At 32.4% G+C, this 27748-nt stretch overlaps 3 protein-coding genes across 3 annotated transcripts; 1 reads left to right on the top strand and 2 right to left on the bottom strand.

Annotated features, from left to right (window-relative positions):
* Positions 1 to 689: 689 nt before the first annotated feature.
* On the top strand, positions 690 to 5201 carry LOC108862179 (uncharacterized). The gene is made up of 21 exons (XM_018636231.2): positions 690 to 939; positions 1281 to 1430; positions 1535 to 1614; positions 1720 to 1806; positions 1898 to 1948; positions 2032 to 2149; positions 2231 to 2287; positions 2400 to 2464; positions 2551 to 2634; positions 2741 to 2791; positions 2882 to 2944; positions 3028 to 3074; positions 3156 to 3225; positions 3288 to 3350; positions 3424 to 3513; positions 3604 to 3642; positions 3722 to 3949; positions 4038 to 4123; positions 4296 to 4425; positions 4503 to 4596; positions 4714 to 5201. Exons 2-21 carry the CDS (start codon positions 1313 to 1315, stop codon positions 4899 to 4901), a joined length of 1809 nt encoding a protein of 602 aa, XP_018491733.1. The 5' UTR covers positions 690 to 939; positions 1281 to 1312; the 3' UTR covers positions 4902 to 5201.
* Positions 5202 to 7383: 2182 nt separating this feature from the next.
* LOC108862180 (berberine bridge enzyme-like 13) lies at positions 7384 to 10601 on the bottom strand. The gene is made up of 3 exons (XM_018636232.2): positions 10052 to 10601; positions 8238 to 8724; positions 7384 to 8071 (listed from the first exon to the last, which is right to left on the bottom strand). Exons 1-3 carry the CDS (start codon positions 10546 to 10548, stop codon positions 7451 to 7453), a joined length of 1605 nt encoding a protein of 534 aa, XP_018491734.1. The 5' UTR covers positions 10549 to 10601; the 3' UTR covers positions 7384 to 7450.
* Positions 10602 to 24071: 13470 nt separating this feature from the next.
* On the bottom strand, positions 24072 to 26802 carry LOC108860273 (berberine bridge enzyme-like 10). The gene is given in 2 exon segments (XM_057011363.1): positions 24072 to 24531; positions 25492 to 26802. Coding segments are annotated over 2 exon segments (1581 nt in total). The 5' UTR covers positions 26745 to 26802; the 3' UTR covers positions 24072 to 24203.
* Between the last annotated feature and the right edge of the window lie 946 nt (positions 26803 to 27748).

The raw sequence follows: 27748 nt of genomic DNA, 5'->3' as shown, positions 1-27748 counted from the left end.
ATACATTCTTAAAACCTAACTACTAAACTCTAAAGCATAAGTTTTACATTAATTAATCCAAAGGTTATAAATGCATATTTACTCTTTAATAAAAAAAAAATTGGTCATTTTCTTCCTTGAAATACTATTTTTGTGACAAAAATTTAGTTTGGTGCTATTTTGGTATTTTTTTCTAAATATAATATAATCTAATCAACATTGTGGTTACTGATCCAAATAATCTGACGTGTATTAAGTAAACGTTTCTGAATGATTATAGAAATATTTAGTTTACTTGTATGTTTTAATTTACATATTCAACATTTTGTATAGAAAAAACTATGTGTAGGGTAAGAAAAGAAGAACTGCAATCAGTATTTGATTTTTGTGTGTTAATAATGAATTTGAAAGAAATACACTGAAACATTTTCTTTTTCCCAAATTTTAGCAAAAAAAAAAAACATTTTCTTTTTTCACATACTCTCTTCTTGCAAAAGGTTTTCGGGTGCGTGAGGATAAGTAATACTGTGTTATAAAAATGACATAAATTAAATTAAAAGGAATGGAATATATTGTCGTATCCAGAAATATACAAAAACTATCCGTATATAGAAAAACAAAATACGTATCTTAATTTATTTATTAAAAAAATCGTTGGGGGTTTACACTGGGGTTTTGAAAGAGAGAGGCCATTCGCTGCTATTCGTCACTTGTTTCTCTCCTCTTTTATAAAACGGCTTCCGTCGTCAATGGCATGAACCTAAAACAAAAACCTTGTTCTTCTTCTCTCTCTCTCCTCCTCACTCTGTCTCCATCCCTTTCACGCTTTTCTCGCCGCCCTTTATCCTTATCCGATAAACCCATCAAAACCCAGTGCACAAAAACAACACTTTTCCATTTTATATTCAAGAGGTCGAAAATCCATAGCTGCCGGAAAACGCACCCGCCGGTTAAAAGCAGGTCTCTCTCTCTCTCTCTGGTTATCAACTCTTGGGTCTCTGTTTTTCTGCTTCTTTGGTTTAAAACAGAGGAAAATGCAAGAGCCTTCACTCCAAATCCTTCCTTTTTTGAACACTGTTCTAGTTTGAAGCAATAGAATCTTATTTTTGGTCATCCTCTGTGTTGTTGTGCTTCTCTGTCCGTGTTGTTAGCTTGGAGGAATGAGATGTTAAGTCTAAATAAAAACTCAAAGCATTTCAAAAAGCCTGGAGCCTTCTCAGCTTCTAGATTGTTTGACTATTTAAACATATAGGTTGTTAGATTTTCTTTTTTACTGATATTTGTTGGTGATTTTCTTGCAGGACTAGTTGATTAAAAACACAGAAACAAGGAGATGAAGTACGTGCTTGTAACAGGAGGTGTTGTGAGTGGATTAGGCAAAGGAGTAACAGCAAGTAGTATCGGTGTTCTTCTTAAAGCTTGTGGTCTTCGTGTTACTTCTATCAAAATCGGTACCTTTTTTTTCCTACTTTTTCTCTACTTTTTCGTCTTTTTTTTTTAACACTTTCTCTCAAGTCAAATGATGTTCTGCTTACGTGGATCACTTAATCTCCAGATCCTTATCTAAACACGGATGCTGGAACCATGTCTCCCTTTGAACACGGTGAAGTGTTTGTCTTGGACGATGGTGGTGAGGTAAATAAAAACAACATGTTCTTATTTAAAAAAAAAAAAAAAAACTTAAAAAGACTTCAACTTTTTTTCTTTAACAACTTTTGAATCTTTCTTTGTTTCAAAAAGGTGGATCTTGATCTTGGAAACTACGAGAGGTTCTTAGACATCAAATTAACCAGAGACAATAATATCACTACTGGGAAAATTTACCAGGTTAATTAAGATCTTAGATCTCAACTAACTGGAAGTTGCTTGTTAGTTGTTTTAGGTTTACTTAATCTACTTATTGTCTTAATCACAACAGCATGTAATTGCTAAAGAAAGGAAAGGAGATTACTTGGGAAAGACTGTTCAGGTAATCATTAAGTTTTTTTCCTCACCTCTCTCTTTCTCAGTACATGTTCTTTTTACTTTTATTGTGGTTGTGATTATTTTTAGGTTGTTCCTCATATCACTGATGCAATTCAAGAATGGATAGAGAGAGTTGCTGCTATTCCTGTTGATGGAGAAGAGGGTCCTGCTGATGTCTGCGTTATCGAATTGGGAGGAACTATAGGTTATACACAAAAATACAATTAAAATTTTGGATTTATTATTTAATTATTCTGTGTAAACAGAGAATCTTTTTTGTTTGCAGGTGATATTGAGTCTGCACCTTTTATTGAGGCACTTGGCCAATTTTCTTACCGTGTAGGTTAGAATCATTTAACCTCATACAATTTGAATCCAGAAAAGCAAAGAAAAATATGTTTTGGATAATGATGAAATTAACTACTGTATCTTTTGGTTGGTTGTTGAGTTCTCAGGCCCTGGGAATTTTTGTCTGGTACACGTCAGCCTTGTGCCTGTGCTTAATGTTGTTGGTGAACAGGTAGATAAAATTAATTTTCCTAAAATGATAGTGACAGTATTTGATTCTATATATCTTTTCATTTGCTTTGTTATTTTTCGTTTCAGAAAACTAAACCGACACAGCATAGTGTCCGGGGCCTACGAGGCTTGGGCTTGATACCTGATATCTTAGCTTGTCGGAGCACAAAGGTTTGGTCTCCATCTTAGCTCTACATCTGTTTCATCTAGAAGTCACACTCTCCCTAGTGTGTTATCTTCTTTTAACTTTTTTTTTTTTTTAATTTTCTTCGTTCAGGCACTTGAAGAAAATGTGAAAGAAAAGCTAGCTCAGTTTTGCCATGTCCCTGTAAGATGCTGCCTTCTTTTTTTGTCTATCATTGTTATGTTTTTTTACTTTATATCTCGGTTACTTACCAGCTTAGGGTTCTTGTATCAGCTTGAGAATATCTTCACTCTATACGATGCTCCCAATATTTGGCACATTCCTCGTTTGCTTAAGGTACGTACCGTTTTCTCAACCAAATTATTGCTAAGTCATATCAAGAAAACAATGCTCAATTGCGCACATACTTTCTAGAACAGGATCAGAAGGCTCACTTGGTTATTTCCAAAGTGCTCAATCTTGCTAGGTATGTATTATATACATTATTATCCTTTGTTTTCTTGGCATGTGGGTGGATTATAAGTGATCTCTGTCGTTTCTGAAACAGTATTGTTAAAGAACCTTCTCTAGAGGAATGGACTTCCAGAGCCGAACTATGCGCCAACTTACATGTACCGGTAGGTCTCAGCTTTCAGTAACTACAATGACTCTCTCTTAACGCATCGAATTACATATACAGGTGAGAATCGCTGTTGTGGGGAAATATACCAGCCTCTCTGATGCCTATCTCTCTATCTTGAAGGTATAACTCACACATCACCTCATTGGGGGCAGTAGTGTCTGGATTAAACTCACATTTTGGATAACTTGTGTAGGCTCTCTTGCATGCTTCTGTGGCTTGTCGCAAAAAGCTCGTAGTTGATTGGGTTCCTGCTTGTGATCTCGAAAAGGAAACTGAGAAAGAGGTCAGTGAATAAGTCATGTATGCCTTTGCTTGTATATGACAAGTTTTTTAACAAGAATCTTTTTTTTTATTATTTTTTCCGTTTAAGCAGAATCCAAATGCGTATAAAGCTGCTTGGAAGTTGCTCAAGGTTTGAAATGTTTTTCAATCATGGATAAGCCTTTGTGTGTGTGTTTCTCTCATCTCTATTAGAATATATATATCATCAGGGTGTAGATGGGGTTCTTGTACCTGGAGGTTTTGGTGATAGGGGAGTGGAAGGAAAGATTCTTGCTGCAAAGTATGCTCGTGAAAAAAAAATCCCTTTCCTCGGTATATGTCTTGGGATGCAGGTCGCTGTCATCGAGTTTGCACGATCAGTTCTCTGCTTGCACGACGCAAACAGCACAGAATTCAAACCTGACACTAAACATCCATGCATCATATTCATGCCTGAGGTTCCTTAAGACTCTCTCAGCTGTACTCTTTACTTGAAATGTATCTTTGTTTACTGTCTTCCTTACTCGTACTGCTCGGTGGGTTTAGGGTTCAAGAACTCATATGGGAGGCACTATGCGCCTAGGATCAAGAAAATCCATCTTCAGTGTCAAAGACAGCAAATCCGCCAAACTGTAAGAACCATTGGTTCTGTGACTGCTATAGATTTACTTTTTTCTCTTTTTAATGTTTAGAGAATAGACCCTTACTGAGTAATCAAAGAGTTTTTTTTTTTTGAGAAAAGAGTAATCAAAGAGTTTTAGCCACTACTTTACATGAATTTTTTGTTTACTCGGTTTTCTACAGTTATGGGAACATGACCTTTGTTGATGAGAGGCATCGCCATAGATACGAGGTAAATCCTGATATGGTTGAACGGCTAGAGAAGGCTGGTCTCTCTTTTGCTGCCAAAGATGAAACTGGCAAACGCATGGAGGTCTGTTTTAATCTTTAATACTTTTTTTGTATATACTTCAAAGCCATCTGCTACTAACCTAGTCTGGAAATTGTCAGATTGTTGAACTTCCAAGTCATCCTTTCTTCATTGGTGCTCAGTTCCACCCAGAGTACAAATCCAGACCCGGGAAAGCTTCTCCTCTCTTCTTAGGTCCGGACCCGTTTCCTGATCAGTCAAAAAGAATTCAAAACTTTTTCATCTGTCTGTTATTTTGAATCAACACAAGTCAGTCTTCTAAGCAATCTTTTCTTTCTTTTTTTGGTTCAGGACTCATTGCAGCATCGTGTGGTGAGCTAGAGTCTGTGATGAATCCAGCCTATGCTCAACAGCATCTGATTAGTAACGGTCCAAAAAACGTTTTAGTCAATGGAAACTCAAAGAAAGCTCCCAATGGTTTGGCTGATGTAAGACACAACAACGGATACTGCAGAGACTCACTTTTCTCTATCCCTTAGAATTGCTTCATTTTCCGATTTTGGTTTGCTTTTTTTTTTTAATGCTAAATTTAGGATCTTTCCTGTGTACATATGATTTAAGCTTTTGTCAGGTTCGTAGACTCTTTTTAACAGAATTTATGTTCTGGAAAGACTCTAGAAACGTCTGAAAATCGCGGTTGATTATCCCTGGTTTGTTTTTTTATCAATCAAAAGGGGATGATATGATCATATGTACCTTTGCAACATTCTGTATTTTGATTTGCTTTTGAGTGTGAAAGAAGCATTAGATAAATAAAACTCGAAACAAAGACTTAAGTATTTTTTATCCTTTCTATTTAAACTAAACTTTGAAGGCTAAATATATTGTTTGTAATTACTATCCTCAAAGATCAGTTAGTTTAGTTTGATAACAAACATTATTACATGTACCTCATTTGAAACAAATACAACCCTATCTTAGCAAAATCTAAATACACTAATGGGTCTAACCAGTGACCATCATAGAAACATTAGAAATGAGTAGAGAAAAAACGCAGATGAATAAAATTATAGGAATAATGAAATTATAGGAATGAAGAGGAAGATTATTCGAGAATGGTTGTCTGGAGATGTCTCATCTTATGGTTATGGACACACTTGAGAATGAACTGAGAAACATAATGGCTCTTGAGAATGCCATTATGCTTTCAATGCCCACGTATGTAACTACGTCTTATTCCTAGATTACCTCATTGACACTGATAAAGACGTTGACTTGCTTGTCGAGAAAGGTAACCCTTTTTCTTCTTATTTAATATGTATGTATTGAATGATTTGTGGTGGTTTCGGATTTTGAAAGGAATCATACAAAACTGGATGGGGCAACCCGCGTTAGTCTCGCAGATGGTGAATAAGCTCAATGTCGGCATCTTACACTATAACCCTTACTATTCTAAAATAGTGGCTGAAGTCAACGAATACTATAGAAACCCGGTGAATAGGTCAAAGGCCGTCCTCAAGCGTGTGTATTTTGGTAACCTGTAGTCTGTAGACAGAAACAGCCACCATCGCCGCTACGTTTCTATTGGTGATGACACTTATCCAGACTGTGGCATCGCTCATTCAGGTTAAGCAGATCTAATCTCTATTTATCTCTCTCTAGTTCATTTTCGGTTTCCATCTTGGTCGTGGGTACTAGGACGTTATTTTTAATTCTTCTGTCTTTTCTAGCTCTCTTTTATGATAATCTGTATCCTGAAGCTATTATTAAAGTAGTCGAAACACAAGTTGTAATTTATAAAACTGTTCTTCGTTTTATTATCTTTCTTACTTTCTTAATTATGTTTTCTGTGTATTGATTCATCACAATTGATGATCGACTTATATAGGTATTAGAGATCTTTCTTTATCCTATTACAATATGACTATAGGAATTTCCTTTTATCTTAATCCTAATTATAAAAGTTATCCTACTTCCAAAATGAATAGCTTATTATACAAATAACCTTATAGGTTATCCAACATTCACCCTATTAAGCTTCAAACCATCTTTGCTTAAGTTAAGAACTCGAATTTGATCCCTCATTTCCTTAAACTTGACATTCGCCAATGCCTTAGTTAGTATGTCTGCAAGTTGATCCTTTCCAGGAACATGCCAACGTCGACTTGATCCCTTTCAACACACTCGCTTTTAAATTGTGGATGTATTTGTTTGATTCAACGATGAAAAAACAAGATTCTTAGCTAATGCAATGGCCGACTTATTATCCACTCTGATCAATGTCTGCTAGTTCTTTCTTCTAGTTAACTCACTCATCAAATCTTGAATCCAAATTGTTTGCTTAGCCGTTTTCGTTGCTGCCATAAATTCTGCTTCACAAGACGATAGAGCTACTGTTTCTTGTTTTTCGAAACACCAAGTTATTGGTGTATATCCAAGACAAAACAGATAACCTGTTGTTCTCTTACCATCGTCCAAGTCAGAGTTATGGCTGTTGTCGCTCTATCCGATGAGCTTCTGTGATCCTTTGTCTTTAAACGTCAACCCATAAGGAAGAGTGCCTCGCAGATACCCTAGTACTTGCTTCAATGTGTCACCATGAGATTGCATGGTGAGTGCATGTATCTACTAAGCATTCCTACTGAGAAGGTTAGATCGGGTCTTGTGCGCAGAAGGTACCTGAGGCATAATATCCTTCGCCTATATAGAGTTGCATTGATCTCATGTTCATCTGTTGCCTTAGATAGTTTCAGACCGAACTACATGGGTATATGAGTTGCGTTGCTTGTATCCATACCGGCATCTTTCAGGATTTGGCGCACATAGGATTCTTGCTTGATCTCAATTCCTTTTGAGCTTTGTGTTACCTCGATACCGAGATAGTAAGTCAGTCTACCGAGGTCGGACATCTCAAACTCTCGCGTCATAGAGTTCTTAAACTCCATGATTGCTTGCACTGAATGACCATATTTTTTGTGTTTGAGTATTGACCATGTTTTAGAAAGAAAAGACACAAACACAAATAACAAAAGTCTTTACTAAGACAAATTCCGAACCACATATTCTTATTATTGTTTAACTCAAAATTTCACTTAAATTTTGTAGGAATACTTTGTTCATGTCTGAAGAAGTTCTCAGGATCAAACTTAGCTTTAATCTTCACCAACCGCTCAAAATTTCCCTTGAAGTATTTATTCCCCCAGTCTCTTGCATCACTCCTTCTACCATTTATCCCCAAATCAAGATCTCTATAGTTCACATAGGCAGATCTTGGGCTTTTTGACACATACCTCTCCATGTAACTATACATATCCCTCATCCACTCCATATGCTTAGCCTCACTAGCTTTCCCGTCTTGCCACAAAGTCAGCCACTGGATCTTGAACAATGTCCCACTCCTATGCGGGAAAGGTGTCTTTGTCTCAGGGATTTTCGCCATCATTCCTCCATAAGGATTCCATATAGTCAATGGTGAATCCTCTTTTAGAAGCTTTTCCCATAAACCTTCTAGTCCTGCTATCGGAATTGGCTCTTCCACATAGTCTGACTTGGCTTTGAAGTAATTCTTGAACAACGATTTTCCAGCAAGTAGAGCTTCTGGTGGCGCGGTGCTGGGAAAACCAGCAATGTACATTACTGATTTGATCCAGCTTGTCTCTAAACAATCTTTCTTCATTAGTCCCAGCTGTGGGAAACTCCTCTTCATCACCTGTCAAACCAAGGTTGAAATTGTCACAATCAGAACTTCCAAACTTAATTTATTATAAATTCATTTTTTTGGTAAAAAGCAAAAGAAATTGAACGAGTTATAAAAAATTCATAAAATTACAATATAAATCCGTAATATATTAAGAAAATTAACTTGGTCTCATTACCTTCACCAGACTATTAGCGTCACCAAGAAACTGTCCTTGGTATGAAACAGAGATAGTTCTGTCTTTGCTCTTAGGAGTTTTGCTTACTGGCTGAATAATCGCGCGGATAAAGAGATCTTCATCGAGCTTGTCTGCGACTTGTTGCCACTTGTACAAGATCCTAGTTCCGTCTTGCTCAAGCGTCTTCGTAACGGTGAACACCGTCACTATCTCCGGCACAGGAACGAGCTTTATTTTCCAGGCAAGGATTACGCCAAAGCTTCCTCCACCACCCCCGCGAATGGCCCAGAAAACGTCTTCTCCCATCCCAGCGCGGTTCAGGATTTTGCCATTCGCGTCAACTATTCTTGCGTCGAGGACATTGTCGACTCCAAGTCCAAACTTACGCATCATTGAACCATAGGCTCCGCCGGTTATGTGGCCGCCGATGCCTAGGCTGGTGCATAATCCCGCCGGAAAACTATGGATTTTGCTTTTCTCTTGGATCCTTTAAACCCATGAAAGTAAACCGGTTAAAACTACAGCTCAACGGGCATATTATGTTTTTTGTAATTTGGTTCGGTTCAAAATGTTGGCTATAAACTAGTTACTTATCAATAGGTCTGGGCGTTTTTACCTCAACCCGAAGTACCTACCTAAATCTGAACCGGAAAAACCGAAACCGAATCTGAACTGTTATACAAAAATATCCTAACAAGACTTATGAGCTTAGTACTTTGGTGTTTGGTTATAATCCGAACCGATCCGAAATCCGAATTAGGATCCGAAAATATCTGAAATTAATTAAATATGTTAATGTTTTGATATATTTTAAGGTGATTTAGATATTTTTGATTATTCACAATACTTTTGTAGTTTATTTTATTTGTTATTTTGAATTATTTTTAGCTAATTTAGTTAGTTTAACTAATATTTAATTAGATTTGTAAACAATTTATATATTTTGAAACAAAAATTTGTCGCTTTTTGAGGTTTAAAAAATATATTTGTGAACGATTTTAAACATTGGTTACATCCGATCCGAACCGAACCCGGAAGGAACCGAACCGAATCCGATCCGATAATTAGTAAATACCGAATGGTACTTCTAAGCATAACCTCGAAAATCCGAAAATCTGAATCACCTGAATCGATACCCGAACGGGCCACCGAAAGCCCAGACCTACTTATCAACATCTTTTCCACATCTATAGTCCAAAGCATAAAGTCTACATATTATTATTTCAAATATTAAATATCAATATAACATTAAGAGCACCTCAGCATTGAAAACTCTCGTAAAATTCTGAAAAGTTAAAAATTAAATATTTTAGTTTGACAAAATCAATAGACAATTGAAAAGATGACAGATAGAGAAAAAGTTTCTAACAACTGAAAGAAAGTATTTCCGGAGGAACCGGTTTAACTTTGGCGCTCGCTGTTAATTTATCTATTCTTTTTAATTTTTTAATTCAAAGATATTTTGTCTAATATTATTGTTGGAGCTGCTCTAAGAACCAAGTCCAAATAACCAGCTGGTTTATCCAAAAACTGCAATAAAACGATGGATTATCCGAAAGTTTGCTTTGATTCATAGCTTTAAAATTGATAACCAAAGAAATCAGATGCCCCAAACACAAAAATTTACACACGTGTAAATTAGAATATTGTTAGTGGGAACTTCTTCCTTTTCTCATAAACAAGTGTAACTTGTGCAGTATTTAAATAAAAATTGTAAAACTAGTATGGCTTTATAATATTTTAATCATTTTTTGGAGTGGGCAAAAATAAGATTATATAATTAAGATGCGATTCTTTATGTGCGTATGATATACCTGTAATAAACCTCTCCAATAGAAGCACCCGCGTGTACCCACGCGGTGTTACTTTCCAAATCAACACTGATTTGTCTAAGCTTCGACAAATCAACGATCACAAACGCCGTTTCCATCTCCGAGACGTAAGAAAGGCCTTCGTAGTCATGACCGCCGCTTCTTAACCGTAAGTGAAGTCGCAGTTTCTTGGCGCAAACAACGGCGGCCTGAACGTGCGTTTCGTAAAGCGGCTCAAAAATGAACTCCGGCTTCGGTTTTGACGGCATCAAGTAACGGAGGTTCTGAGCCGACGTCTCTAACGCTTGTTTGAAGGAAGAGGCGTTTAGGTCGTGAGTGAAGAACGAAGAGTCCATCGGAAAAGATGCGTCGGAGTTGTCGACTAGACACATCACGAAGTCTTGTTGGATGGTGGAAGAAGACAATGGGATGGAAGTGAGAGATAGGAGTAGTAGCGTTATATGAAACATGTTTGCGTTTGTTATTACCGCAAAGGCCATTTTTTGTTGTTATTTGCTGATGAGGTTTTAGCTTTGTTTGATGAGTTTCATTTACATGTGTTGGGTTTTATATAGGCCGATGAGGGTGGTTTTACACGTAAACTTGATGTTATAATTACGTCACACTCTTTTGAGTCAGTCCTTTACATTTTCGAAATTATTAGGTTGATATTTTATTGTTTACTTTATTCCGTTTTGGAATTGGATTTGTCCTTTCAGATTTCCATCATGACTTTTTTAGTTAGGTCGTTTATGCTGAAACATATGCTGAATTATGATTTAGTGATCGTAATTTCTACCGTGATATTATGCATCCAGTAAAACCTATGGAAAATAAGAAATAGCAATAATTTCATTTTTAATGCACATAGTGCCTATCTAATTATTAAATTAAATTTATGTGTATAAAATTTATATTAGATTAGTACGTAAAGTTTTTTTTTTTTTTGAGAAAAGGCCTAGTACGTAAAGTTTCCTCTTGCTTTTTTGTTCTTGCTTCATTTCTAAAAAAAAAAAAAGCCTAACACTTCATACCTTGTAATTTGTGAGTTTGCAGAAAATCCTAACTACTACTTAATTGAAATTATTTGTTTTTCCTTTGTTTTTTCTCCCAATCATAGGAGCATGTTGCTATACCAATGGCATTCGGGTCTTTCTTCCTTCCGGTTTTTTCACGCCGAAGTCGAGCTTCTTAGTTGTTGGGCGGTTTTCACTTGGAATGTGCCTCTCATCCTCAGTGCCGTGCGAGCATTTTTAGGGGCCTAAGGCAAATTTAATTTAATTCTATTTATATATAGTTATATATTTTTATAATAGATTAATAGCACATATAATTTTAAATGATATAAAATAATAAAATGTCTAAAACAAAAATGATAGTGTTTAACAAATTTTGATTTGTGAGTTTCTGTGCAGAATCATATTTTTATATATGTGAAATTGTTTTCTTACTCTATTAACAAATTTTAAACAATACTCATATAATAAAAAATACTAAACAAAAATCTATTTTAATATATATTATAAAAATGAAAATATCATTTTAACCATTAAATATGACAAAAAATAATTATAAAATGTGAGTGTAAAAAGATTGTGTGGAAACAAATTTGATAAGTGATCTTTAAACTTGAATAGATAAAATTGAACATATAAAATGAAGGAAAGAAGAGCATAATTTCTTGTTGATATTTTGTTTTTGAAATAAGATAAGAAACATAGATAAAATTTTAAATTATAAAACTAAGAGAAATTTTGGAGATACGGGGTCCCAAATTTTGATAAATTATGTGAGGCCTGAGGCCAATGCCTTTTTACTAACATTGTACGCATGGCTCGGCTCATCCTCTTTTTTTTGTCTGTTCACCCTCAAACGAAGGTGACAATTAAGACGAGTTCATAGGGTACAAATTAGGTACAAGCAACTTTGCAGACGACATGAAAAGACCCCAGCATCGATTAAACGAGGTTAATCTATCCTTTCGTCGGGATATGAATCGATTGACGCTAGTTAAGAAACATTTTGATTAGAGTGATTTTTTCGAATATACATATATATATATATATATATATATATATATATATATATATATATATATATTCAAAAACATAAGCAGGATTTACTTATTTTAATTATTTTTTGTTATTGTTCGATCAAAAAATAATTATTTTTGTTATTGCTAAATGATGATTATGGTGTTTGAAAGTAGGTAACAATTTATGATTTCAACTTTCTAGTGACAAATTGCATCATAATTTCAAAGATACTGCCACCACCATCTCCAGTAATTGTGGCTTAAAAGTTAAATCCACTTCCTTATCTCCCCTTTTGCTGCGGGCGGGATTGGGCCTCCATTTGATAAGCCTGAAAAATTGCGGGCCTCGCGGGACGGGCTCAAAGCGGGACAGATTCAAGTCGGGATGGGCTCAAAGCGGGACGGGCCGAAAGCGGGATGGGTTAAACCGCAGAATTTTGAAGACCGCAATCCTAAGTCTCCATTTCTGCTTTCACCTGAGAGAGAGAGAGAGAGAGAGAGAGAGAGAGAGAGAGAGAGAGAGAGAGAGAGAGAGAGAGAGAGAGAGAGAGAGAGAGAGAGAGAGAGAGAGAGAGAGAGAGAGAGAGAGAGAGAGAGAGAGAGAGAGAGAGAGAGAGAGAGAGAGAGAGAGAGAGAGAGAGAGAGAGAGAGAGAGAGAGAGAGAGAGAGAGAGAGAGAGAGAGAGAGAGAGAGAGAGAGAGAGAGAGAGAGAGAGAGAGAGAGAGAAGGGATTATACATTATGGAGCTCTGCTGATGGTGGTTTTAGGGTCGATGATACTTCCGGTCTCCCAAGCGCCTCTGATATGCACCGGTGGAGCTTCTTCAAACCATCATAAAGGATAATAAAAACATTTGTTTTGTATAAGCTTAATATATTGATCTTGTAAAAGTATGCTCGATCATGTGCAAGCTGAAACTTAATTCTTGTCTATGTTTATTTGTGCATGTAGAAATAAGCAAGGTAATATTCGATGTCCTGCGGGACGGCCCGCGAAGGCCTGCATATTTTGCGGTACGGGATTAGGAAGCTAGTTTGAGAACCGCATCCCGCGTGGATAGGCCTGCCGTGTACCGCCAGAAGCCAAACCCGCAGCGGTTCGGGACGGGACGAGACGGGAGAGCCCATTCATCATATTTCGTTTTTTGTAACTATTCATTGAGTTTGGATTATGTTTCATAATTTTATTGCTAAAGTTGATATCTTTTGACATCAACTTTGACAATAAAATTATGAAACATAATCCGAACTCTATGAATAGTTACAAAACTGACATAATTATTCTTTATAATTTTTAATAAATAATTATTACACTAATGATATTTTAACTAACTATTTTAGAATAAATTGAAAATTATTTAAATTTTCGTTTGAAGAAAATAATGAAAATTATATTTTATTTATTCGGTATTTATTTTTATAAAAAAAATTCTAGCTACTAAATAATTTATTCTAAAAGTTAGATAATTTATATTTGGACCAAAAAATTCATCAACTTTAAAAGCCATTTTAGGCCTACTGTTAGTCAACTATAACTGTTGACTAACGATAGGACTAAAATGATATATTCAATGAAAGTTTATGACTAAAATAGCTTGTCAACGAAATTTGGTGCTTTAAATGATTCAAGTGAAAGTTCATGTTTTTTTGTAACCAAATTTGAAAGTTTGTGATTTAAATGACAATTTTCCCTATTAAAATTATAGAACAATTAATGAATTTTAACTTATCATGGGGAAAGACATTATTGCTGATATAATAACCTATACTAGGATGAGATGCGCGGGGTGAAATTTTTTTAAAGCTTAATATGTAATATTTCTTAATATATATAGTGTGGTAGTGTGTAACAGTAAGGAAAAAAAAGACAATGACATAATTTTATATTAATTATAAAGTATGGAATTAAACTGGATTTAAAATATTAACTTTAAAAATATTTAAAGGGATTTTTGAATTTTGAAATAAACTTTTTAAAATGTTTGAAAAGAAACTAATAGAAGTTTTTAAATAATAAATAGAGTTTTTTGAATTTTTATTATTATTTATTTGAACTTATATTTAGAATATATGTATAATTATCATTTAAATTTTTAATAAAGATGAAATGAGAAATAAAACTTTGAAAAGATGATATCTTTGAAGTTGTCCATGTCTTGTATTTATATAAGGACTGAAGTTTAGCCGTCTTTAAATGATAATTGCATATGGAATATATCAACTAAACAGACTAAATGGTGATACCGGTATATCTTAGATTTTGTTAGCAATCTCATATTTTAGACCGACAAATAAAAGTATGTTAAAAATAAGTAGATATTAAATAACGTATGAAATATGATGTGTGCCAGTACACGTTAGTGGTATGTAACTATGTTATATACATATTTTTAAGGAACACTATGTTATTATACATTTAAGACAGTCCAATGGCATTCTCTGTAAATAGCTTAGATGGATGTGGGTATTTTCAAAAATGGTCTGAAAAGCTCTGTGAGTGCGACACGTCAGCGTAATGGCACTCATGTAAATAAAATACCATTTTAAGGTTACTCTGATATTTTGCTTCCCTTTTAATAATAAGGGGATACGAAATGCTGACATGAAAAGAAAAGGAACAGTTCAGATAGGATCGACTAACATCACCGAAAGCATTGTTAAAATACTTTTACGAGAGGGTTTTATTGATAACATAAGGAAACATCGCGAAACAATCGATATTTTTTTATTTTGACCCTAAGACATAGACGAAATAAGAACAATCCTATTAAACGCTTTTAAATTTAAAGAGAATAAGCCGACCGGGTCTACGAATCTATTCTAACTCTCAACGAACTATACAAATTTTAGGCGGAATAGGAATTGTAATCCTTTCGACTTCTCAAGGTATAATGACAGATCGAGAAGCTCGACTAAAAAGAATCGGCGGAGAAATTTTGTGTTATATATGATAATCCTTCCAATATTAAAATTGGATGTCCGAAACTTACCATTTGTGAAAAAAGGGGTTGTTTAATACTACCCCTGCTAAAAAAATTTATAATGTTTTATTCCAAATGATATTAAAGATAAAAGTGAATTAATCAAAGTTTTCTTTATGAATCACTTCCGAATGGCATGGGTCGATTTTGTTTAGATACTAAAGGTTTTTTTATTTTAGGTCATGCTTCTGAAAGGATTCGACATAATTTTGTATAGGTATATCTATAGGAGAAAAAGGTAAAAAGTTTAGTAAGTTCTTAGGATATATCCATATATTTCTTGTGAAATGATAAAATATGGCAAAACTTATATTAAGAATTGGTTCACGAAAAAATAACCGTAGTGGTTCACATAAAAATGTACGTAAAATACCAAAGAGAGTTATTCATGTTCAAGCAAGTTTCAACAAAACCATTGTGACCGTTACAGATGCACGGGTCGGGTGATTTCTTGGTCCTCCGCGGGTACTTGTGGATTCAGGGTACAAGAAGAGGATATACAATAAGCAAATTGATAAACCAAACTCGAGCATAAAAGGAAAATATGTCTTTCATTTATGATGAAAGACATAAAGCTTATGTAAGTATATTCATACGTCGTCCAATACAAATCCCCTATATATTATTTTAGGAGCACTAAAAGAAAACAACTTTAATTTGATGTGTTATTTACGCAATGTCATTTCCTAGGTGGCATCCTCACATTTACTCTCACTTCTATTTTGATAAAACCCTTTCATTACTAGAATAATTACATTGTTTTGCCATTTTCAAATCAGTCCAATTTTTTTTATAACACATGAATCATTGTTATGATCATTAAAGATAATAAAAATGATTAATTTTTCAATCAATCATTTATGTGTTGACTTTGTTTTTCCATATATAACAAAGTCACGTAATTTCCATATTAAACCATTTCGTAGAATGTTGTGAGAATTCGGGTTGACCAATTTTTTCATATATAATTGTGCTTTTCATTTCTTATTCAAAATAGACAAATTTATTAGTAGGTTTGTTTTATAGTAACTGTGCTTTTTATTTCTAAAGCGCAATTATATAAGAAAATTTACCGATACTGTATGTATATAAAGTTCGGATACTCAACATTCCGTACCCCATTATCAAATACTAAAACAATGAATAATGCTCATAAACCATATATATTTTTTAACAATGTATAAAAAATAATATGAACCAAATAATAAAGTTCCTGTGATTTCAAATCAGCGTTATCAAAGCTGGAGTACGCATGCATAATGTTAAACGTATGCCTTTCGTAATAACCTGTCAAAAGGTAGAACTACAGCCTTATTAAAGACTGTTTGAAAACTGTTCTTGATTCAAGCTTCAGAACGATTCCTTTACTTATATGAACCTTTAATTTTTTTTCCTCCACTTAAGTTCGGGCATCTTTTTATAAATATAATAAGGGCTGAAGCTGATAGAAACAAAATGATCTTTAGATGAATGCAGAATACTCCAGCTAATTGAAATCGAACTCTATCATATTCCAGCTAAATGTGTAAGTATCCTCTTATTATTAATCATCGTCGACCATGGTTTCATGTGCAATGCAAAAGATGAATTTAATACTCCAAATTGATTCCTTTTTCAAAACATATCATGCATTTATTCATATATTAGACTGAGAGTTACCATTTTTGATAAGTATCATGCAATTATTCTTAAGTGTATAAAATTAATGATTTAATTTAAGTTTTTCGATTCTGCTTGGATATTTACATGTTGTATATCAATTCATAATGATGGTTTTTTATATAGAGAAAGTTAGATCATGGTTAATATTTTATTAAACAAAATTTGGAAAGACTTTAATGCCGAAGTAACATAACCAAATCAAATGAGATATACATACAATGTTTTTAATAGAAATGAATTGATTACAGTTACCTCTTTATATGAAATGATTTACCTAATTAAAGATTCTTTGTGATTTTATAACCTGTTTCATGGTAAGTTTTAAATTATTTTCAACCGCAAATTGCGTGATTGTAATTAATCAGGATTTAGCCATAATTAGGGCGGTTTCAATTTTTCTCTGATTGACATAATCAGCCAAATACGTATATATTCCCCCTTCCACTAAGGCATGAACACACACCGATTCACCATCGGCGAGCAGATTTAATATAGCTGTTATAGCTGATTTAATATGTACATTTTGTTAAAAAAAAAAATCATAATAAGGCTGATTGAAGAATATTACTAATATTGATATTTTTCGAAAATTGTCTTTGAGTCCAATGATGTTTTAGAAATCGCCGATTTCAGGCTGAGGTAATACATAATGATGTTTTAAATTTTCGAAAATATGATTTTTGGATTCCTCATAATAGGATTGCAAATGAAGGGTTCTAATGGCACTATTCAAGGCAGCTTTTAGAAATTTTTAATCATTTTATGTTTTGTTATATTTTGTTTCAGCATGGTTTTATTATTTCTTATGTTTTGTTTTATGTTTTATTTATGATTTTTAGTGATAACAATTTTATATTGTATATCTACGTGGAATGTTATCTTTAAATGATATTTTTATTAGTGTCCGCTTACTCTTATTGATTCACTTTCACGATATATGTTCCAAGTAAAATTTCAAAACTAATACACAAGTTTAAAAATAAAATCGAAGATCAGCTTAATTTTTTAGTGAATTTTACATTTATAATTTATATTAATTCAATTTGATCATCCCTAAAAATCTATTCACTCCGCGCAGAGCGCGGATTATCACCTAGTACAAAACAGTATAGTAAAAGTTTCAACATAAAACCTCGGTAGTTCTTTGTAACTATATATCAATATTAATGTTAGTTCACCATGTTCAAGGTGATATGTAATATTTGTAATATAGTTATTCTATGTTGTTAATCTAATTTTACTGTAATATATTTCATGTATAATTAATTTTGTGCTAGGATACAAACATTATATGAAGTCCTCGCAAAAAGCTAAACTTCAATTTTGTCTAAACCCTTGAGTATTCGTTATGTTTTGCCAACATTTGTTCTTCCAATATTATATAGAGTCCAGTCATATAGAGAAATATCATGTTTTTTACTAAGTTAGTTTGAAGATAGTTGAGTTCGGAGAAAGTGTAACATATATACCGATCCAGTTTATTTTTAAAATGGTTAGACCGTTTGTCTAAGGCTAATCAAATCAATTAGCTAGATTTACCCAAAAAATATTGTGCAATATTTGAAAAATTCAAGATTTTCTAAATAATCTAAGTTTTTAATAGAAAAAAGATCAAAATAGCAAAAAAATCAAGTTATTGTCGCAAAAATAACATCAAAAGAAAAAAATGATCAAAAAAAGTTTTATTGAGTAAATCTATACTATTAAATCAGGATCCTATTGGATTTTTTATTAAAAATACCCTTTTGTTTACTAACATTGCATATTTCATTAATGGCAATCAAGTAATATTAATAACACATCTATATTAGGTCATTTTTTGGATCCAGCCCACTGTCCACATCAGATCTCTCTTGGGCCATTTAAGCCGATTAAGAAATCAGATCCAATTTTTTTTTTCTCCAAATTCAAATAATTTTTTTCAATCATTCTTAATATTTTGTTTAGTGAACAAAAACTAATTACTTAATTTTTTATTTTTTTAATATAATTTAAGCATTCATAAAAAAATTTGAGTTTTTATAAATCTTTATTAAAAGTATATATTTTTTTATTTAAAAAATTAACCATATAATAAAATTAACTTATCAAAGTTATACCAACTTAATTCATTAAAAATAAGGTTTAATTTTCTAAACATAAATATTCATTAAACGTAGACGTTCAGGTACTCATTCGGGTACGGAGCGGTTCTTTCGGCTATCGGATTTTTAGGATTTGAAATTAAACCTCATTCGGGTCTTATAAAATTTCGGGTCGGGTTCGAGTCGGATCTTTCGGAGTCCGGGTGGGTTCGGTTCTCATGCATAAAACCTGAAAAATAACCAAATAACCAAAGTATCTAAAACGGGTTCGGTTATTTGTACTCAAAGTAACCTAAGTATCCGATTTGGTTCAAATTTTTGTATCCAAATTACTCAAAAGTAACGAAAAGTAACTAAAAATATCCATTCTTTATAGTTTTTTTGGTAAACTTTTATCCAAAATATCATATTTTATCCAAAAATACTCAAAGTACCGAAAATAACTACTATAGTTAACTTATAATATTAATTTAAAATATTAAAATAATTATAAGTATAATTATAATATATATTTTTAGATATATATTCACATTATATCTTCGGGTACTCATTCAGTTCTCGGTTCGGATCAGGTTCGGGAACGGTTCGATATAGCAATTTAGAACTCATTCGGATATTTACCATGGGTCTGATCGGTTCGGTACTCTGATTTTCGGGTCAATTTTGGGTTGGTTCTTCAGGTCTGGATATTGTGATTAGGCATATACTCATTTAAAATGAAACACAATAAAGAAAAATTAAAATTTTTAAGTCTTTTATAAACAAAACAAATATATGAAAATATGACATTTACTAAATATTTGTCAATTTAAAAAAAGATAAATAAATCCGCGCTTTGAAAGCGCGGATCAAAATCTAATATGCATTTATAATCTTTGGATTAGTTAATCTAATACTTATGATTTAGAGTTAAGAGCTGAGGTTTTAGGAATGTATTTAAATCTTTAAAAATAAAAATTATTTTTTTAATGCTATTTTATAACAAAAACTTAAAAAGTACTATTTGAAAGAACTGTTCTTTTTAATATGTATTAAATGAATATTTTTCTTATAACTATTTGCTTAATGTTCATTAACCTTAGAAATTTATTTCAATTGTTGTGCTCTAAATTAGATAGTTAATATATTCGTTTGTACTATATTATGTGCCAATTATGTTGGGGTGAACTTTTAAATCCATATCTATCTTTACTCTAATCAAATTATCATATATAGATTAATGGCACATAAATAAATAAATAATAAATAATAAACTTTAAAAAATCAAAATAGCTAAAGAAAACAATAACAAAAATTTTAACTCTAAATTTTAAATCATAAACTCTAAACCCTAAATGTAAACGCAAAACCTAAACCCAAATCTAAAATCCTAAATTTTAAACTCATACCTTAAACCCAAACCTATACCCTAGACCCAACCTATATACACTAAATCCTAAATTTAAACTCAAATTCTAGACCTTAAATCCAGACCGTAAATCCTAAACCCAAACTCTAAACCCTAAACTTAAACCCAAAATCTTAAATCTTAAACCCAAACTGTAAACCACAAACCCAAACTCTATACTCTAAAAATTTGGGTTTATAGTCTACATTTAGGTTTAAAATCTAGGGTTTGGGTTTTTGGGCTTAAATTTAGGGTTTAGGGTATAGAATTTGGGTTTAGGATTACAGTTTAAGTTCTAGGGTAGGTTTGAGTTTAAGCTCTAGGGTTTGGGTTTTGAGTATAGATTTAATATTTATGGTATAGAGTTTTAGTCTAGATTTTAGGTTTGCGTTTATGATCTAGAGTTTGGGTTAAAGATTCAGGGTTTAGAGTTTGAGTTTATATTTAGGGTTTATAGTTTATAATTTTGAATTTAGGATTTAGCTTGCAGTGTTGAAATTTTCGTTATTATTATTTTTAGCTATTTTTTTAAAAAATTCATTATTCATTATTTATTATATATTTATGTGCCATTAAATATATAGTAACTTGATTAGAATAAAGAAAGAGATAAATTTAAAAGTTCACCCCTAAATATTGTTCTTATTTTACCTATTTAGTTTCCTTAATTCATAAGTCAAATAACTTTGAGTTCCTTGACCCAAAAAGTTGAAATTCAATATGTACATTAGTTTATTGTCTATTCTATCGTTAATACCAAACTGAATCTCAATAATATTATTTGAGAAGTCAGTTTCCTACGTATCGCGCTCACGTTAATTTTTATGATGGTTATATATAGAGATATCCTTAATGAATTTAAAATATTAAATTTAATACTGTTAGTAATTTTATTTAGTTTCCTTTTTACTTTTTACAATAACATATATAATAAAAAGGAAACATTTATAAATTTTAAAAGCGAATTTAAAAACGAAAAGATGTATATATAATATATTTTCATTTAAAAGGAAAACTCACAAAATAGTAATATTCCATTTAAAACATATTTTTACATAACAAAATATACTTTCAAAGTAATAAAAAATTTCTTATAACTACATTTTTATTAGATGAAAAGAAAAATATTTTTTTAGATAATGTGACTTCATAAAAAAGAAGTTCACAAAAATAATTTTGATATTAAAAAATAATTTCGTTTTTCTTTATACAGTACAAATAAATATATATTCAAACTAATAGAAATATTTTATTTATATCTATCTATTTCTTAAATGGTTACATAAAATAATTAAATAATATAAACCGATATATGCTAAATTGACTAAAATAGTTTATAATTATTATTTTTGAAATGTTTTTATTAATCTTTAGCTGACTATAATATCTTAAAACTACAGTAAAATACCTATAAATTATAGTTTACTTATATAATATGATTTCACAAAAACAATCACAATTTTAGTGCTGATTTTTAAGAGATATTAAAAATGGAATCTAAAGATATTATTTATGATAAGCATATTTTGATCAAATAATTAAAAAATATTTTTAAATATCACATGCTTTTAATGAGGTATATATATTATATTGTATCATTAAAAATGGAATTTAATATACCCATAATCAAAATATTCAAGAAAATCTTAATTCTCATTTTTAAGATTATTTAAAATAATTATCAGTTTACCTTTCAATAAATCTAAGGCATACAATTAATTAGAAGTTATAAAATATTTTAATTATTTTAAATATTAATATTCTTTCAACAGCTTACAAAAATTTATCGGCTATACTTATGTATGTAATTTTCTATTTATCATCTCTTTATTTTCCTATATTGATTTTTTTTTGATAAATTATGAAAATACATGCACATATAACTGAAAAATAAAGGGGAGATTTTAAAAAATAAAACTAAATTGATTTGACTTAATAAGAATCAAATTAGTTAAACTTGAGTTTTGAATTTTAAATAATATATGTAACTCAATATGATTACAACATGAGTGAATCGACTAATCCAACTTATATCTATAATAAAGATCTAACTAAAATAAAAAAAAATAATAAGAATAAGAATCTATTTATTTTTATACATAAAAATTACAGGATGACTCAATAAATAAAATAAAAGTTAAATAATTGTTACAATATAGTTTGATATATATGCATGAGACTTCAGAATGTTATCGTTATATATTCATTTATGTAATTTTGAACCAAACACTTCATTTTTATTTTTAAGCACAATATATATTATGTTATACATAATCTTACTAAAATATATTTGCATACCTTAGAAAATAACTAATTTAAATACAAATAAAAATTTAATCAAAATTAACTATATTTTGAATAAAATATTATAGTTGAACTCGGAGTAATAGATGCAATCTAATATACACAAATGTAAACAAATTGATTTTTGACCCAAAAAACAACCAGACCTACCAAATATAACATATCCAAAATCATATATCTAATTAAAATAATATAATATTATTAATATAAATTATAAATTGATTTAAAACCAAAAGTAAATATCAATTAATTATAATATATTAATATTATAAATATTTATGTCCATGCATGAGCACGGAAAAATCACCTAATATTTTTTTAACACTATGTCCCGGTTACAACTGTTGGTTGCGGGATTCTATTTGCTGACGTTTTCATTGCAGAAATTTCAAATTTTTTATTTGCTTTGTTTTTTACAGAAATTTAAAATATCAAAAGAGAGTTACTATCAACCGTTATAGCATAAAACTTCTTTGTAAGCTGAACCCCAACAAGAGGTTTCTTTGTAGTATACCATTTTTAATTGTTATAGCATGCATAATTTGAAAGAAGAAATTCACCATATTAAAAATATCCGATCTTGTAAATACCATATATTGCAAGCTTTCAGTTATTGCTCAAAATTCTAAGAAAGTGATCATAGGTTTACTTGATATGACTTTGATAGATGTAGCAGAGATAAGTGGTGGTATGGTTAATGTCTAACATGTTGGTGGAGAGATTCATATTGTAGTGTTTTTACTAAGGTGTGAAGTCTGTTTGTTGTCATGTGAACTTCGATTCACATAAATATGAAATTTTACGTATATCTTTGATTAAGAATTATTAGGCCAAATTAATAAATACTCTATCAATTAATTGTTTTTGTTCTTTGTAACAATATATCATCAATATAGATCATCAAGTCGACGGTTTCTCAATTTTATAGGTTGCTCACTACAAAACGAGAGGAAATTTTTAGACCAATTATCTCTTTTATAAAGTTTGGAACGTCCCAATCAGTAAACAAAATATTTATTCACGAGAAACTTGAAAACTAAACAAATTTGGTAGGGCCAAAAATATGTTGCATGTCTCATCCTAGTTTAATTAATATAACGAAAAGTATGTCTTATCTTATGAAAGAGATTGGAGGTTAATAGTTGTGTGTAAACTATGCATGAGCAGTAGGAACCGAATATTTCTTTTCCTTAAACTACATAAGATCCGACAAAGAATATGTGATCGATCATATATGTGTATCATGCAAGTCTTGCTTAATCCCGCGTTGTCCGTTAATACAGATACAAGTGTCGAATGTCATATATTCAACCAATGTATACATTTTCAGGCATGTGGGTAAATTACTATGTGAGAAAATAAACGGGAATTCTGCTTAATTGAAAAGAATTATCAAGTCGACAAATCGACATATTAAGCGCTTGAGTTACTTATAAAACAGTTTAAACTGAATATACTAATTACTGTTGGTTAAAAGCTAGTCTTAATCCATTTATCGCATAAACTATTTGGATGTGCATGCTCAAGTGTTGAACAAAATTACTAACTCACGTAAAACAAACAAATGCTTCAAATTATTGTTAATAGGCATGCTGATTTTGTTCATAACACAATATATATATTCGGACATCATGTTTCTTGCTTTATTTGCTGAAAAGACTTAAATACATGTCACAAACACACAACACTCGGTGTCGTACTTATTACCTTCGAACCGGAATACCTTGTTCGTTCTTCCAGAAGTTTTCAGCATCGATCAAGGTTTTAATGTCAACCAACCTCTCGAAGTTGTCTTTAAAATATTTAACCCCATAGACTTTACCTTCCTCGTACGTGGAATTCACACTCGACCCTATGTCAAGATCACGGTAGTTAAAAAACGCTTCCCTCGGATTATTCGACACGTATGGACTCATGAATTCATACATCTGTCTCGCACGTGCCAACTGATTCTTCTCCACGTCGTCTCCAGCTTCCGACCAGCTTACGAGATACTCGATCTTGTACAAATTGCCTGCTCTATGTGGGAAGTAGGGATGTTAAAATGGGTTCAAACCCGCGGGTTCTTAATGGGTTTTAGAAAAAATAAATGCCCATTTAGACCCATTTAGCTAGTCGGGTTTCAAATGGGTAACTCTTTTAAGATCCATTTATTAAATGGGTTTTCACTAAAATAAATGGAGACCCATTTAACCCGTTTATGTTTTTTTTGTAATTTAACATAAAATTAGATTTGTGGTTTATGCGGAAATTTTTTGATTTTGATATTTTGACGTAAATTTTTTGATTCTACAGTTTTGGCAGAAAAATTCGATTTTGTGGTTTTGGCGAGAAAACTCGATTTGTGATTTTTGCGGGAAAACTCGATTTTACGATTTTGGCGGGAAAACTCGATTTTACGATTTTGGTGGGAAAACTCGATTTTTGTGGTTTTGCCGGAAAAACTCGATTTTGGCGGGAAAATTCGATTTTACAGTTTTGGCAGGAAAATTCGATTAGTGTTTCTGATACGAAAACTCGATTTGTGTTTTTGGCGGGAAAACTCTATTTTGTGGTTTTGGCGGGAAAACTCGATTTGTATTTCTGATAGTAAAACTCGATTTTTCGGTTTTACGGTTTTGGTGGAAAAACTCGATTTGTGGTTTTGGTGGGAAAACTCGATTTTACGATTTTGGCGGGAAAACTCAATTTTACGATTTTGACGGGAAAACTTAATTTTGTGGTTTTGGCGAGAAAACTCGATTTAACAGTTTTGATGGGAAAACTCGATTTATGTTTTTTGATAGGAAAACTCGATTTGTATTTCTGATCTAAATGGATCTAAATGAGTTTAAATGGGTACATGTAAATTTCGTGGGTTCTAAATGGGTAACCCTAATAGGTCTAAACCTATATGGGTCTAAACTTATATGGGTTCTAAATGGGGTGGGTGTTAAATGGGGCGGGTCTAAACGGGTTGGGTTTACCCATATTAACATCCCTAGTGGGAAGGGTGTCCTCGAGCTCGGGATCTCACCCATTCTTCCTCCATAAGGGTTAAAATACATTCTAACATTCTCAACCTCAACCAACTTCTTGAGTATTAAGCCGAGACCGGTTCTCGAAATCGGACGTTTCACATAGTCTGATTTTCGTTTATGAAACGCCTTAGTCGTCACCGTCCGGTTTAGTAGTACAGAAATTGGTGTACCGATTGGATAACCGGCCTAGAACACGACCGATTCAATCCATCTCATTTCGGTACAATCGGTTCTCTTGAGCTTTAATTCAGGGAAATCCCGGTTCATCACGTTCAACGTCTTATCCGACGGGCCTAAATACATCCCAATGAAAGAGGCCAAAACCATCTTTTCACCAGGCTTTGTACCGTTGACCAAAGTTAACGTGAGCCTCACGAACAAGTTTCTATCTGTACTGTGAGCGAAACTCTGCCACTTCATTATAAGATCAACGGCTCCTTCTCCGACGGTTCTTCTGACGGTAAAAACTGTAACTTTCTCCGGCACGGGGACAAGCCGGATCTTGTATCCTAGCACGACACCAAAACTCGCGGCTCCACCTCCTCGTATCGCCCAGAACCGGTCTTCTCCCATTGAAACCCGGTCGGTGAATATGTTCCCGTTAGAGTCAACGATCCCGGAGCCGACAACGTTGTCTACGGACAAGCCGTACTTTCTCATCATGGTTCCGTATCCTCCTCCGCTAAAATGTCCACCAACACCTAACGTTGTACACAAACCCGCTGGGAATCCAAGAACGTTGCTTTTCTCAGCGATACGGTAGTAAAGCTCTCCCGTCGTAACGCCGGCATCGACCCAAGCCGTCCCGTCGTTGAGATTCACGTCGACGTTTCTGAAACTAAACATGTCGAGCACGAAGAATGGTACCGTTGACGTGTAAGAGAGTCCTTCGAAGTCATGGCCACCGCTTCGGATCCTAACCTGAAGAGATAGTTCTCGGGCGCATCCTAGCGCCGCCTGAATGTGTGTCCACGTGGCGGCGGCGACTATGGCGAGCGGTTTTGGGGTTGTGGGTTTGTCAAAACGGAGGTTAGGTATGCGGCTGCGGAGTACGGTGGTGAAGGAGGAGTTGGTTGGGATGTAAGCTACGGCAGAGTTCGGACTCTCTGGATCAGTCGGCTGTCGTTCCAGACATCGGAGGAAAGCCACAGGATCGGTCACGAGTTGTGAAGTGGCAACTGAGTTTAAGATCAGTAGCAGAGATATAACTAGTAACTTTTCCATGTTTTGTGTTGTTTGGGAGTTTCGATTATAAGCTTGAGAGCTTGTGTGTGGATTTTATATATAGTACTTTAGAGGAGATTCAAAGTTCGAATATATAGTACTTTATACATTTTATTACACGTATACATTTTATTACACGTTTTCGTTTCGTGACAGCTAAAATTTGTTCCCCCGATTAAATCTCATAGTAGACCAATCATATTTGACTTAGACTTTTACATATTGTATGTACTTTATGAGCACTCATGTCCACGATAGCGGATAAGTAACATGTCATTATCGAAAATATCTTGTTTGCATTATTCATACGAAAGGTTAATGATGAATTAATATATAGTAATATCTTGATCCGTGCGACAGCACGGATATTAATTTCTGTTTTAGTTTTTATTTATTTATATTAAATGATGTATTTGTAATATTTGATCGTTTTACATTGACTATGTTAGGGATGTGTATTTTGATACCCACTGATTCGGTTAAAATCTATTTGGGTTTAAGATTTCCGAGTTTAAAGATTTTAAAATTTTAAAATTTATATATACTTTAAATTTCTCAAAACATATAAATTTGATTAATGTAAGCCAAATACCTAAATTAAAAATTAAAAATAGGTTGAACTTCAATATTTGGATGAAGAATAAATATATATTTTAAATATTTTTGGTGTTTGATTATTATTTATCTACTTTATATGTTTACTTTTGACTATTTTTATATTTTCAAATAGTTTAGACAACTTTAAGTTGATAAAAAGACAACTTCAAAACATCATTAATTGTTGAAGAATAAAAAACAAAATACATTAATCTAACTAAAAAGACATATACTAAAATAGGAAAGAAAAAAACACATTAATCTAACTGAAAAAGACAAGTATTAAAATAGGAAAGAAAAAAAACACATTAATATAACTGAAAAAGACAATCATTAAAATAGAAAATTCAATTTAATTCTCGGTAGCATGCAATTGTAAATAACACTGAAAACTAAGAGATATTCAA

Source organism: Raphanus sativus, chromosome 5, assembly GCF_000801105.2.
Source record: "Raphanus sativus cultivar WK10039 chromosome 5, ASM80110v3, whole genome shotgun sequence".
NCBI lineage: Eukaryota > Viridiplantae > Streptophyta > Magnoliopsida > Brassicales > Brassicaceae > Raphanus > Raphanus sativus.
Note: the sequence above shows the minus strand (reverse complement) of the source record. Positions and strands in the feature narration are given on the sequence as shown.